A 16,152-nucleotide genomic window follows, 5' to 3' on the forward strand; every position below is an offset into this window, starting at 1 on the left:
TTATGACCAATTTATGAAGAAATCCAAGTAAGCCCAAAGGGTTCACATACTTTTTCTCTCAAATGTATAACCCGTAAACCATAACCCAGCAATGATGGTAGGCATTCCATTTGCGACACATGATGAACGCTGTAACAAATTCAAGGAATTGGAAGAAGGAGGCGGGAACTGGCGAACGTTCAACAACTTTTAATAAAAAATAAACAAAGCACAAAATGAAAGTAAAATGCCGGCAGCTCCCGCACGGTCGACTGCCGGATGCGATACCGTTCAATGCGCAGCTGACTTATTATCATCAATCGCTCTCGTCCCGCCTTGCTTGTTACGAACGCGTTTGACCATTCACAACAGACTACACCAGGGCTCCTCAAATCTTACCCTGGAGGGCCGGAGCACTGCAGAGTTTTGCTCCAGCCCTGATCAAACACACCTGAGCAAGCTAATCAAGCTGTTCAGTATCGCTAGAAAATCACAGGTGTGCAAGTTTGATCAGGGTTGGATCTAAACTCTGCAGTGCTCCGGCCCTCCAGGGTAAGATTTGAATAGCCCTGGACTACACCATCAGACCAATCACATGACACTAGGCTAGCGGATAGGACGAGATTAGACAGATGCATTGTGGAACGAATCATTTGAGAGTCAGTTAAGAAGTAAGGTAAGAATAATGACCTATTATTACGACATAATAGTGTTTTTACAACCTTATATGTACATAAACTTGATGTTGGACAATCCATAAACCAAAATAGGACCTTAAAACTCATGTGCTAGTTACTCTTTAATAGGTTGTTTGCAATCACGTGGTTTTGATGACGAGTGATGTGCAGCTGGAGGGCAGCAAGTGATATTCTCCATAGGAATTCACTATCACAGTGGTTCTCAATCAGGGGGGCGGGGGCGCAGAGGATCCCTGAAACCCCAACCTTTGGAACTCGATCGTGAATGCACGGAGGAACGCAATTGAAATTGACGTAGGGCAATGTTCTGACTAAAGCTGCGTGCATGAGGAGTCGCACAGACTCATTGTAGGTCCTGCTCGGTGCAAGTTTAGGCTGCGCACAAAAGCTTGATATCTACAAAGTAGGCAAACGTCCACTCAGGAAGCAGCAGCAATTACCTCTACATCATCTTAAGAAACAGGTAGATCTTATAAGTATCTTTGTCTTTCAGACTTTAATTTCAGAATAAGTTCAAGTCTCTCTGCCGATGAGTTCAGATTGCGCTTGAAGGAAGTAGCGTGTAAATAAAGTGCCTATTCATATATTTCTGAACTTGGATGGCTGTTTAAAGCTGTTGACAGTTGTCTAAGCCGATAGCCTAGAGGGCAGTCCTCCGACATATTGCACATCGGGCGACCTGAGTTCGAATCCCGTTTTGTGGTCCTTTCCCGATCCCACCCCCTTCTCTCTCCTACTTCTCTTCCTGCCCACTAAACTGTACAATTAAAGGCCAAAACTGCAAAAAAGAATCTTAAAAAAAAGCTGTTGACAGTTATTAAAGATGTAAAGCGCTATTTTCGACTGGCAAATGACACCACACCGCATCTGTATTATAAACTGCAAATAAACTCTCGCTCGTGTCAAAGTCATGATGGTTTCTTCTGGGTTTCTTTTGTTTTTATCTGCAGGCTTGTTACATTTATAGCCTGATCTAAGGGATCAATCTGTCATGTAAAGGTATTTTCAGCTTCTTTATATATAGTTTAATTATAAATCTATAAACTATATCTAACATATGGACAACTTTTCTTATTGTTCCTTAATGTACAACATGGGGGGGGGGCAGTTTGTTAAATTAGTTAACGGTGTTGCGACCATGAAAAGGCTGAGAACCACTACACATTCACAAACCCAAGATACCTATGTTTTGCGTTGTTTATGGCTGTTGAAATTGATCGAACCATAAAACGAAGTGGCTTGTAAACCTGAATCTGTGCTCCAGAGAAGCCGGGTAAGGGGGAATGGGGAAAACACGGTTTACTGACCCAAAAAATGACCAGGGAAGCCCACATTTCTGTCATACCTTACTTATAATAAACAATGGCTTTTATTAAAAGAAAACAGCTTAATGTAACGAAACTATGACCACAGGAAAACAAATGTAATACATTTGTTTATCTCTCATATCAAATATAAACATGGTAACGGAAAAGTTTCATGTTCTCAGTTTGTCGCAGCCTTATTATTTGGTTTCTTGGGGAGGGGACTCTTTAGATGAAACTCATTCTTTTAACAGCAGCTATAGTGTTTATGACAAGTAATTTTGGGCTTTCCTGGTTGTTGTTTAGGTACGTTAGAAAGTTTTTCCGACTCGGCTCCTCCTGACCGCAGATTCAGGTTTAGAAGCCAGTTTTTCAGTCAATACTCGCATTTTTCCCCTTCATGAACAACAGCTTTTGCTAAACAATAAAAACACACATTTTTGATGATTCATAAACGACACAAAATAATCTGCATTTTTAAGTTTGTGGAGTGTTATCATGGAGAAAATCACTTGCTGCCCTCCATCTGCACATGCGCAGCGCTGTGACAATGAATTACATTGACATTACTTGGTTTTACTGCTTGTGCAAAGCAAAACCATTTGTCCAAAATCCTGTCTCCAATATCGTAAATTCAATTTAAAACATGGGGCCACATTTACTCCTTCAGCAGGAGATAAATACGTGTTGCTGGAAATTGGTTGTGACATGACTGGATAGAACATCTTAAAAGAACTGTGTGAAAAATCCCAATGGCTGCAGTCGTGTGACAATAAATAATTAAAGACAAATGAACCCTAAGGCATCATTTCGGTCCAATCAGAGTACCATATATAAGAATGCTGTTGCATTTCTTGGAGTTTGTCCCACAAGAGAGTATTGGTTACCGAATCCTGATAAAACCGGTGGTTATCTCCTCTCTGTTAAACACATCAGCGCGCTTGCGATTTACAGACCCTGAAGAGCGGTGACTTTAGCCGAGTCAATATTTATCAAGTGAAGTAGTCAGGGACAGATCCTGCTCCAATCCTTTTATATCACCCTGGAGGGAGATACCAGGAAGTCTTAAAGCTCCTTCAACAGGATGTTACCTTCTAAACCACGCTGTGTGCTCTGGTCTCCTCATGTGTCAATAACTGAGCATGTGTTGTGTCTGCACCTGACTACTCGTAGCATGTTTGGGGCTGTTTTGTATGCTTGTGTAGTGTATGATGCGGCTTGTTATGTCTGGGAACCTTGACAGGATGTAATCTTTCTGTGTCTGTCTCTCTTGCGTTTCAGATCTTTGAGAATAAAGGATCCACGATGGGCTGTTCGAACCCTCATCCTCACTGTCAGGTACCCTGTCACCTTGTCTTGATGTCACATCTTTCTCCCCCTTTCTCCTACAAATTAGTCTTTGCTCTGGTCGTCTAACTGAGACTGAAAGACCTGGAATGTTTTTTACTTTTGGATTAAGACGCCTTAACTGCAGACTTTGACCATGTGCAATGCACCTTTTGACGCAGGAATAGGTCTTTAACTGTCACCTCAGCAGAGAGACGCTTGACAGGATTGAGCTAATGCAAGTGGGATCTTAAAAACCCAGGTAGACTCCAATTAGAGAACAACAGAACGTTCTAGGAAAAAGACTTCCCCGCAACAATCTTCCCAATAGTAAATCACTCTCACATCTAAGCTTTGGAGACGGGAGGACTTGTCTTTGGAGGATTCTGTATTTTTTTTTTGTTAAAAAAAGGAGGTTGCGAGGTTGGCAGTGGGTTAGAAATATATGACACTTTCTTCAGTTTGATAGCTTTACATGTAAATGATGTGTTTTAACAACGTCTTCGTTTTTTCCCTCTGACTCAGAGCTGCTTTTTTTCCAAGCACACTTTTTAGTCTGAGTCTCTGTCTCATTCTCATTTCCTCTGAGCGCTGGAAAGCTGTCACTGTCGTGCCGTGACAGCGCAGCAAGCCAATCTCACTGGGTCGGCCACACACTGAGCACTCTCTTGTTGTTTTCATTTATCTGTTTTAGTATAGTCATATGTTCCACTAGGGGGCAGTGGAGGACCTTGAGTTGAATTAATGTAAAGCTCTTTTTAAAGGGACTGTCACTAAACTGCTCATATTTTTCTCTTTAAAGACCTCTCTATAATACACCACACCTGAAGAACATTGAGTTTTATAGTCACATCATAGATCTATTGTTTACCACATTTCATATCTCTCAGCTTTAACCAACCCGATTTCAGTGCTGACAAATTCTCTTTTAGATAACAATAACTTATTAGCTTGTAGCTGATAATGTAATATGGTTTATAAAAAGAAGTCATCCTTGCAATTTTTTATTTGTGTCATAATATGTTTATGTTTATGTTGATGCAATGAGGAAGTATAAAAACATGAGAACTAGGCTACTATACATCATTACAAAGTTAATAGACGAATTGTAACATGGTTCATTTCCATCATTAAACTGGATTGCAATATTAAATAGGGCCCCACAACATGTTTGACTGATTTTCTGGTCCCTAGACATGCGGGTCAGAGTACTGTTAGCACCTGTCCTCAACAAGCTACATGGTCAGATTGTGTGTGTCTGTAGTAGTACAAAAAAAGTTAAACTGTATCAAAGCTACATACATGGTCCTAAGTAGCCTAAGTATGTACAACAATAATGGTGATGCTAGCTAAAGCAAACACTACTAATTATTGTTCCCGAAAGCCCACCATCCTCCTTTGTTCTGAAAACCAGGTGCCCAACCATTGTTAATGCCAGAAATTGACAAATGGTTTACTTGTTGGTGAGGTTTTGTCTACCCAGATGAACATTTTTCCCTTTCCAAACATTAATAGACCCTTAAGCACCACCCATCTTACTGTTACCTTGGCAACAGCTCATCTATGCATCATGACATGACAACAGATCCACCCCATGCCCCAGTCTTTGCAGGACCTGATATCAATCATGGTCCCCAAACATAAGTCAACCTCCCAGCATACACACGCTCAGGACTCTGAAAGCGTCTCAGATAGAATCTTCCGTAAACTACTCTTAAGTTTCTCATATGATTTTATCAACGACCAGGGCTGAATATGACTAAATAAATGTGCCTCTCTCTTTGCGTGTGGCCCTGTGTTGAGACTGGAGCTCTGTGTGGCTTAGGTCTTTGTCAGTTGGCAGGAGACAAGTTTTACCCAGCATGCCCTGAGAGAGATGGATAAGCTGTGTGTATCTGTCAGCCCACCTTCACCGGGAGGTGCGTTGGATGAGAGTGTTTGCGGAGAGAAGCTGTCTGTGATCATCTGTGTCTTCGTCTCCGTGTCTGTCCCACGCTTTCTCATATCATCCATAACCACCCACCCCTGAGCAAACAGAAAACATCAGCACACAAACAGACTCTATCTGTTGAAACGCTTATTGTACTGCTTTTCTGTCAAATAATAATTTCAGCTTCAGAAACTTTTCAATTTTAGGGGTCTGGGTATTTCACATGGGCAGTGTTCCCACCTTTTTTTAAATGGAAAGTAGCTAAAGCCTGCCCTAAAGGTCGCTAAATGTGGCCAGATGACGTCACTTGCTAATTTGCATATCAATCATGCCATCAAATAGTATCTGATAAGATAAGCACTTCAGGTCTGCTTCACATCTCTACTCTCTGAGCTGTCGTATACAGAATTATATATAAAAGAATATACCCAAATGTACAATAAATTGGTTCTTAATCTCTTATTTTTCTGTTTCTGTTGGCAGACAACAAAATATATTTAATATTGAGGGAACTTGACCACTTAAACCTACACACCACCATTCATTTTTGTTGAACAGAGCTAGATTCCATCCGTGTTGGTTTTTAAATCATAAATGCTCAAACAAGGTCACTGATTAGTTCTTGGAAACACTGTCGGTACATCCGTATCTCATTCACGTTTCATTGCGGTCTGAACTGAATGTGCTGCTTCTTCTTGCCGCTCACTGAACAGAGTAGACACAGAGAGAGGCGGTGCTGCACTGGGAAAGCAAAGACTCGCTCTATCGGGGCAGTAGAAGTGAAGCAGAATGTTTCGCTAAGTCGCCAAGGTTTAATCAGAAAGTAGCTAGATTAGTCGCTAAAGTCGCTTTTTGAAAAATAAGTCGCTAAAGGTGTCTGAAAAGTCTAAATTTGCAAGTTTGGTAAAACTGCACATGGTGCTATGGTTAGCCAAATTAATACTCATTTAAGTGAACTTAAATATAATATTGTTCTATCTTAGCTTTAGTAACTAGGTTTTGCTGGGGCTGACACCACTGTAAAAAAACAGCAGGGTAAAATTAGCGCTGAGAAGAAAGACCGTTGTTGTTACGGCTGTCCTTATTACAAATGCATTTGTAAGAACCTTTCAGATGCTAAATGTATGGGAGGAGAGTATTTAAATGAATCATGCAACAAGATTTGCTAACGTTTGCACTCGTCACTTCCCAAGTCCCATCTGCGTTTTTTGCGTTTGCTGTGTTAAGTCAATCTGCCCCTTAGTGTTTTTGTGATTGTTTTTGGTCGGTTTGAGTTTGTTTCTTGTATCAAGCCAGATGCTTGTAAACCACTTTTTGATCATTAATTAAAACAGTGTGAAAACATCCTCTAGAGGAACATCTTTAGCGTGACTTATTTTTTGAAGGCCCCGTGTGTTATAGTTACTCTAAAAGAGTATGGTTAAATTATTTCCACAAATGTGATATATATAAGACTTAACATATTCTGATCTGACTGCCAACTAGTTTACTTCTGACAAATTAAATAAATTGAGGGTTGATTTAATTTACAAGCACAAAAAGGAATCCAGTCAAGATCCTTTGAAGAATATTTTCCCACAAGAAAATTTCACGATTTGTAACGATGATCCCATTCCCAAAAGTTAATCAACATTTGAAAATCCTTATCTTTTATTCATACTTGCTAAAATGTAAAAGGTGACAAAAATTGTTGAAAAAAATGAAATTGAAGAAAAAAACCTGGAATAATTAAAGAAATACTTCACCTAAAAATGTAAAAATTAAAGTTAAATGTTAATTTTTGTTGTCTGAAGCCACATTTTTGAGCTTTTTTGGCAAAATCACGTTTACGATTGATATATTTAATAAAATTATATTTAAGTGACACATTGTTATAAAAAAATCTTCACATTCATGACAGGAAAGTGAGTTGTTTATGAGAGATGTTTCCTTTTTGGCTGAACAATTCCTCTAAATAATGAAACTACAGTGTGCTGAATCTTTCACAAAAGAATTTATATTTTATTGTAAAGGACTGCAAAATCAGCTGACTGTCGACGATAGAAACATAAAACTGCCATGAAACGGTCCATTGTAAATATTGTGCCTGACGCATTTATTTGAAGTCCAGATCTCGGCCCACCTCATCTACTTTACCTGTCTGTCACCAAAGCAAGCTTCTCATAACATTATTATACTGAGCAAGTCCACTAACCAAAATTGATCTAATGATTGCATATCTCATTCACACAGCTTTCTTTACAGTGTCATTTTACCTAGCACTTTCAATAGCATCGGTAGCTGTGACATGGCAATAAGAACATTTACTGGCCAGTAGTGATGTGTGATTGACATTCTCTTGGAACTGCATGGCTGATACGAAGAGTCGAGTTGCTGCTCACCACAGGTTCTCTGGTGAGAAATATATAGTAGGCATGTATGTCAAGAAACGTCAATCATCTGAACCATCTGTTAAGAAAAGACCAGGAACCGAAATGTTCAGTAACTCGCCTCTGGTTATTTTTTTTTAGAAGATGCAACACTTTTTAATATCTCTGATGTTGTCACCGCTAGCGTATTTAGCGGCCCTGGGTTGTTTTGTTTTGCTAGGTGCATCATTCTAGAGACTGATGGAGTGGCGTTTTATTTTCCTTAGGTTCATAGGTACAGCCTCCAGGGCTGAAAGACAGGTGTGTGACTGTGCGATTAGATTCCCCATCTATAGCGCTCTGGCCGTCCTTAGCTCAATGGATGCCCCCTTCATCACTGCTGACATTCAAATCAGTGGCTAGAATACTGAGGAGCTCACCGACCAGACACACGTGGCTCGTTTAAAGTGCTAGCGAATTCCCTCTGCCAGGCCGGAATTATCTTTTGAAACAGAAAGAGAGACCAAGATGTGCTTTATGATTTTGCTCCCGCAAAGGATTCTTATTACAATTTAGATATTTAATTAGAAATCTTTGGAAAATTATTTAAAAGAGAGTTTTTCTTTTTTATTGCCATCTAAAGGGACTTTATGTTTAATGCATAAGCACACCCGCCTCATTTTCAATAGCTTTCCACGGAAAGTGCTTACCTGTGTGAACTTTTCTAGCCTCAAAGGTTGCGTTGAGCTCAGAGGGAATAGGTCTATCATTAAATACGGATAACTAAAGTCCTTCATGTGAAAGCAATTATGAAAAAGATGATAGTGAAAGGGCTTTTTTAAGTGGCCATCAGTTCATCGTCGAGAACCTGTTGACTTGCTGTAGCTAAACACCCCATGGGTTCCTAGACTGACAGCCACTCACAATGATGAAGCATCTGTTTTCAAAGGGCCTCATACGTGAAACACAAGCGGAAGGGGTTTCTCTGAAAGTTGTTTGGAAAACCATTTTAAAATTCCAAAAGTATCTTTCTGAAAAAGTAGTTGTCAATATGTTCACACTCTACATTAAAATGGACAATGATGTATGTATATGATGTATAGTCGTAGCATTGGTTAGCGTTAATGGTTAATGTGGGTATAGGTGGGTATATATTTCCTGTTGCTCAGTGGTTAGAGCATCGCGCTTGCAACGCCAAGGTCGTGGGTTTTTATCCCAGGGTATAATTGCACATGCTTAAAGGTTATTATGCAAGTCGCTTTGGATAAGAACGTCTGCCAAATGTGTAAATGTAGTAGTGGTCTTTAGCTTGCTGGCTTGGCTCTGTGGCTTAGAAGATAGACTTACCTTTTTTATGTCATAGTAAGTGTTTTTAGTTTAGTTGGGTCACATCGCATCGGATTTGATTGACAGGGTTCCTGCAGTGTTCACTGTTCCTGTGCATAAGATATACGTTGAAAGTTGACAAGAAGTGCATCATCAAATAAGAGCAATGACAGGGTTGATATAAAAAATACATATTGAAATTTTGAATTCTACATTCTATTCGTTAAGTTAGGGAGAATTTACTTTACAGCAAGATGTTATTGCAGAATGGACCATGACAGGGTAATCAGGATCCGATGCAAAACTTATTACACGGCTACTTACTCATGAATGAAATATTGATTCAAAATATTTTACTAGCTCATTCCTAACGATTGCAGACATGACAAACATGCAATTTGGTTTAATAATTCGTAAATATAATCTTATATGTTTTATGAATTAGGCATGTGTATATTTAATTTATGTGCCATATTAAATTGCGCAGGTCAAGATGAGTTTACCCAGATGACCCTGTTATTAGTTTTGAGCGGTTTTCAGGGAGTAACAGACCTTGGAATGTTGTGGGTGGCCAATCACTGCCAAGCATTGCAGAGCACTGTGCAAGAACAATATAACAACATGAGCATTACATTTTTATAATATTTACTACATTAATCTTTGTTCATTTAAGTTAATATAAATACAGCTATACGTTTCAGTTAGTTCAATAACTAAAATCTGCATAGAGTTCTAAAGTAGGATACTTGAGTATTTTTTGTCAAGTACATTTAAAGTATCTTTATCAGAATATTATAGCGTAAATTATATTTTATATTTCATGAAATATATATATATTCTTTCGTATTTTTACCTTAAATCGGCTCTAACACGTGGTTTCTGCCAATCTCATATTAATCTTGAGTACCTATAGATTAATATTGCATATTTCGTATCTTCGAAGAGTATTTAGATCATATTTATAAAAGATAGATACAGTTGTACGATTTTTTGAATGCGGGGGGGGAGGGGTAGGATGAACTAAAGCACATTGCCAACAAAACACAGACATCAGTTACACTCACTGCATGCGGTTCATGTCCGGAAATACTACGTAATATGCCCAACTCGTTTTTTGACATGTTGACCATGTTAAGCACGTTTAACATTGTAAAGAAGTCAGAATTTATGACCCCTTTAAGTACTTAAGTACAAAAATTTGAATAAAATACTTGTGTAAAACTAAGAGTGCTATGACTTTTTATTTGTAAACATTTTTCAAATGTAGTTGATTAAAAAGTATGATATACACTGGTACAGTAAAGATACTTGATCCTTGAGAAAAATATTCAAGTACTTTACACCTTTGATTGTGCATTAACTATTGTTAACAAATACAACTTTTGATGTATTAGTTATTGTTAAAATTTACATTAAGTAATAAAAATAAATGCTATGGCTCACAAATAAAACATTATTTTAAAATGTTACCTTTAGTGCTTGTTTCATTGATCAGCAGCTTTTTCATTTTGTTGCGTTGCATTACTCACTTGCAGTATAGGCACAAGAGGCCTTATTTACAAAACATACACAACAAATTTGTCAGCAACTAGTTCATGAATCTGTTTCCGTTGTTTCATTGAATTGAATGAGACAATTTACGAAGGAATGGTTTTCCAAACGATTTACACAGTAATTGTTTCTGCTTGTGTTTCAGGAATAAGATCCAATGTTATGCACTAGGCAAATCCTAATTGAATCTCTGTTAACATCTTCTGTTCATCTGCTTTTAAGCAGATACGGGCAACTGCGAGACACCACTGTATAAATCTGCCTTAAAATGGTGGGGTGATTCAAGATGTGACCCATGAGCAATGATTTGCTTTCCTTTTAAAATCTTCATTTTCAGAAGTCCAAGCTCAAGCAGACAATTTGGCGGATCGCCTCAAAAAGAAGAATAAACATGAACAAACAAAGTGCTGGTCTGTTCCAGATGTTGGTGGAAATGGGACTCATTCCCTAGATCCTTAAAAAGCACAACTCCGATTTTCTTTTCTTTTTTACTGCATTATAAAAACAAACTGCAGGACAACAACACATTGAGTTCCTAAATTAGACAGCAATATTACATTTCGTTTTTTTGTGATCTAAACCGTTATTTCATTTTTTCAGAAGGTTTGAACCCAAATTTCAAAATATTTCATTGCATGAACAACATAAGTGTAAAGTTTTCATTGATCACCATTTAGAGTTAAAGTAAAATGGACACATGTGCTGTCTTGATCAGTCCCTGGCCTTATTGTGCACAACTAATGGTTTATTTTAGCCTAAATAAGAAATGTTTGTCTTTCTTAACCTCTAAAATAACTTTCCATTTCGTCTGACATCCATTAATCTCTGGTACTTTTTTACCGTTTCAACCATCTAGTTCTATTCTGGTATGTAGCAAACACTTTTTATGATCCAGTCCACTCTCATGAGATAAAAAGTAAAACTCTATATTGTGTATTACTCATTTTGACTTCAGTTTGACCAGAGAAATCATAAGAATTCATCCCATTTTGGATTTGAATGTTTTACAGATGAAAAGCTATTCATAAAATGTGATCAATAATTCCGAAGTCAGAGAATCTGATGGAGGTAGATATTCGATCCCATATGTGTGCTTCTTTAAAAATCTGGAGGTACTTTTGATAGCACTCTGTAACCTCAGAGAACTTGTCCTGATTCTCACAGAAAGGACAATGCATATAGGCAAAGAGCTCATTTTCACATTTGCTTATTATTTGTGACAGCAGGCAAACATAAATTTGTCTCATGATTATAGCAACTGCTCCCTCGAGTATAATGATGGATTATTAAAACGTACACAACAATTACAATTAGCCTGTCGTTGAATGACTGTGAGCTTTAAACTTTTTCAACAATGCTACATTTGTCAGCACTGGCCAGCTCACATGCAATATCCATACTGGCATTTTGAGGCCACATATCATAACAGACCTCCAAATGTTATTTATGAAGCTTGACCTTCGCGGTTAAAAAACGACATTTGTTCCAAATGTTTCATTCTACTTGTTTACAAAGCTGTCATCTGTTTTTACCACAAAGAACTGTGAGTTTACGATGCAAATGCTCATAGCATTCAGCTTCTCTTTAAATGTTTAAACGTAATAGACAGATACATTTAAAAAGACTTAAACGTTTTATTAGAACTCTAAATGCGAAGTGAATGCAGCTGGACATGTTTCTAAAAATTGTTATCTATGACCAGTACAATCAAATGTAATTTACTATTTACTGCGCACTAAACTTGGTCTCAGATGAGAGAACCTGGGGTTGGCAGGTGTATTGGCAGTTTGGAGCTGATGTCGCTGGTTTCTGCCTGTTGGTCTGTTTCTGTATGCTTGTTGTTTGCATTAAACATGCAAAGCCGTTGCGAAACTGTGACCTTGACATTTCACAAGCTAAAGTGTTTTTTCATTTACAGTCATATTTAGAAGATAATTGCCATATGGTCGCAGCCAATCCTTCACCGCAAATTAAATTTAGAACGGTTACTTACAAACAACTGAAGCAGCCTCACTCAGGAAATGCTGAATGCTGCAGTTTTTGGTCTCTGCAGTATACACATATTTGAGATATAAGCTACAGTTCAATGTTTTAAACATATCCACTAAACAAAATCACTAGTTTCAATTCCATTAATATATTCTGTGATTAAATAAGATGCCCTGGTTTAGTAGTATTGACGTACTTCTACATCACATGGAAACTATCTACTTTTAATGCAAGAACATTTATCCTAGTATTCAAGATTCGGTATAAGCCCAAGTAATTTAGGGAAGTCAGTGCATTTGGCAGCCATGTTTGCAACGACTCTGGGCAGCTATTTCAGTCTTATCTTGTGTAATAGGCGAAGACAGATACCACTCAAATCGCTGGCTAAAATTATCACAATCAAATAACATATTAACAATCAACAATTAAACGTCAATTCACCTCTAGAATGTCCTACGTCATTGAAGAACTTAACTTCACATGATCCTCCCCGCTCCCTCACTTGTCTCCAAGTCTGCCGCCACCCACACTTGTAAGAAATCTCATTGGAAGAATATTGAAGGCCCATCCATTGATCATTGGTTAAAAGTTGTATCACACTGTATCGCATTGGAAAGAATAACCTATAGTATAAAGTGAAAACTAAAAGAGTATTATAAAATATGGGATCTTTTTAAAGATTTCTCTGAAACTAACCAAACCTTGATGTAGGCAAAGTTAGATCCCTCTCTCACCACTGACTGATACATGTTATTCTTTTGTAATAATAATTTATCAGTCCTAGCTTTTGTATAAATAATATTTTATACTTGTGTATTTGGAATTGTTTTGTATGCTGTGGGCGGCCGGTTATATGGGTGGTTTTAGGGAGTGTTTAAATATTTATATATTTTATGTAAGATGCATTTCTATGGAAACTCTTTTGTTACTCTTTATGTTTTTTCAATAAAAATATGTTTAAAAAAAGAGATCTCACTCATCACTGCAAAACCATTTTCACCTTCCCCATTTTTTTTCTGGTCTCATTGCTGTAATGTTCTGTGTAGTTTATGTCTTATATGTTCTCCATGTTAACTCACCTGTTGTAAGTGACATACATTTCTCTCTGCAGACTTGGTGCTAAATGCCTGACACTTATGGTCACAATACAGCGTCAAGACCAAACTATAATCATTTGTAAAATCAAATCATTAAAAAAAGCATTTGACTTCACAATGGCCAAAGTGGCTTGATATTCAATAACCAAAAATCTATATGTTGTTTCAGAATGCTGTGATAATGCAGTGTTTGTAAAATGTGATGTTATAATATAATGGTGGTTCATGATAATGTAATAAAGGTAAAAACAATGAAAGCAAATATATTACAATCTCTCAGAGATATGCTAGACATGATTCTTGAATGGAAAATATTACTATATATACGTGACACAGACCCATTATTGTGTGGCATAATGCACTGATTTATTTACTGTATGTTTACATTTCTTTGTAATGTTCTTTTCTTACAATCAACATGCTATGCAGTGAATATATAATATTGATATAGTAATGTAAGATAATTAGTGGTGGGCCGTTAACGGCGTTAACGCAGTGAGACTCTTATCGTGCGATAAAAAAAATGTCGCCGTTAATCTATTCTCGGGTAAGTTAAGTTGGGTTGGGAGCTGGGTCTATACTACGCAAGCTATGATGACTTTCACCTTGATATTTTAGCGCTGATGTATACCAGCTTAACTGCACTGTACGGGGCGAGAACGAGATTTTTCAACTCATTCGCGCCGCCTCATCATCTCATAACCAGGGCTTCATTCGACCTTCAAGTAGGTCTATTGGCTCTTTGCATTAACATATAAATCACTCGCGCTTGACACGCCATTCGCGTTTGGTCTGAACACAACATAACGTTGCTGTGAAATTACCGCATCAAACGTGACGTGCTAACATGGATGCAGCTATGAAGCCGCCGGGATTGCTTCAGGGAATATAAATTTTTAAGAAGCTTCCCAATAGAAACATCGACAAGACTAATGTTGTTTGCACCTTGTGCAATGCGGAATTGGTTTAAAAAAAACACTTTCTCTCAACAGGTAGTGGTCTAGCTTTTATTGAATCCAGTAACTTTGTATTGAGATCTAATGTATTATGGCTCCTGTATGACATATCGCTTGTTGCTCCCTCACTCTTTGTAAATCGCTTTGGATAAAAGCGTCTGCTAAATGACTAAATGTAAATGTACTGTAGGAGCTCTTCCAGTCTCAAGTACCACCTAAACGCAAATCATCCCTTAGCTAATGCGGAAGTAAACACAAGTTCATCTTATTGAACATAATTTAATTTTCATCACCAATTATCATAGTAGAACAGCTTTCTCAAGCAGTTTGTGATGCATTTTGAAACAGGAGATTTGCCCCTGGTCTAATGCGACACCTGGCTTGAGAAACCCGTTCTCAAAGACTTACTTTTAGTCATTATTTGGGTAGCACACATATTCTGAATGCCTTCGGCAGAATTCAAATGAGCCATTTTAATCTAGATTAATATAGATTAATCTTGGAATTAATCTAGATTAATCTAGATTAAAAAAATTAATCTATGCCCACCACTAAAGATAATACAGTGGACTGATTTAGCATGCATTGACGCGCACTTCAAAAATTCAATGGTGATTGTACACCATCCAGGCCAATTTATTAATGATCTGGAACCCACTAATCTTAATCTTGCATACCAAAAATAGAATGGAGAATGGGATTTAACCATACAGTAGTTTGGTTGAGCAGTCTAATGAGCCTTACTTTAGCTACTCATGGAAAATGACACATGGAACATTCACAATAATAAAGCAACGTTTACTTTACCTCATCTTCAGAGGTTTGTGGCACTGGTTTAAATTGCTCCCAATTGAGTGCCCAAAATAACCCTTCTGAATGCTGTGCAGAAAAGCTTTTTTTTGTCTCAGCGGTGAATAATGACAAGGGTTCCTCACTTTGAGCAAATCTCCTTTCAGGAAGATACGGTTGGGTTGAGAGCTCCTGGGGCTCTGTTGGAAAGTCCCGGAAAAGCAGTTTCTTAACACACTTTTACTTTGAAGATATATAATTACATTAACATTTCGTCATTTAGCAGACGCTTTTATCCAAAGCGACTTACAGGGATATATTTATTGGATATGCAGTGTTTCCCACAGGATTTTGACAGACTCATGCGCATGTGACGTCAGATATAGTTATCCTGTTCATCCACTAGTTATTCAATTACAGATAATGTCATTAGCACAGATGGATAAACAAATGTGACGCAAAATATACTTGGGCGGCCATAAATATTCCTGGGAGGACCGCCGAAGTAAATGCATTGTATGGGAAACGCTGATATGATGTCAGAACCCTTTTCGGGCTGCGATAGGATGTGCCATATTTGTGGTGTTTGGAAAGATTAATGTTCTAGAGTATTGCTTCCGACTGCTTTACGTAAATCATCCGTACAAGGTGAAAAAAGTGCCACTGCCAATAGTTGTGGAACATAATTGGATCGCTCTCAGTATGCACTACAGTATGCTTCACTAGCCTTATACTTAGTATCTATTTAAAAATGTAAAATAAGGGCCAGGTTTTATGGGTGAAGTTAATCTTATTGCCAGGGTAGAAGGCAGTTTGTCATTATTTGTGATTACGGCAGGCCAGAAATGTTTTTGTGTCC

The 16,152-nt window shown here is 37.8% G+C and overlaps 1 protein-coding gene across 2 annotated transcripts in view; it reads left to right on the forward strand.

The window, feature by feature from the left end:
• Window positions 1-16,152, forward strand: part of galt (galactose-1-phosphate uridylyltransferase) — a 96,376-nt gene that overhangs the window by 9,374 nt on the left and 70,850 nt on the right. For both annotated transcript variants that reach the window (XM_056736250.1, XM_056736249.1), the window contains exon 6: window positions 3,263-3,319. In XM_056736250.1, the coding sequence (XP_056592228.1) occupies window positions 3,263-3,319 (57 nt within the window). The remainder of the gene's footprint in view (window positions 1-3,262; window positions 3,320-16,152) is intronic.

The sequence above is a fragment of the Triplophysa dalaica genome, chromosome 22 (assembly GCF_015846415.1).
Source record: "Triplophysa dalaica isolate WHDGS20190420 chromosome 22, ASM1584641v1, whole genome shotgun sequence".
NCBI classification, from domain to species: Eukaryota; Metazoa; Chordata; class Actinopteri; order Cypriniformes; family Nemacheilidae; genus Triplophysa; species Triplophysa dalaica.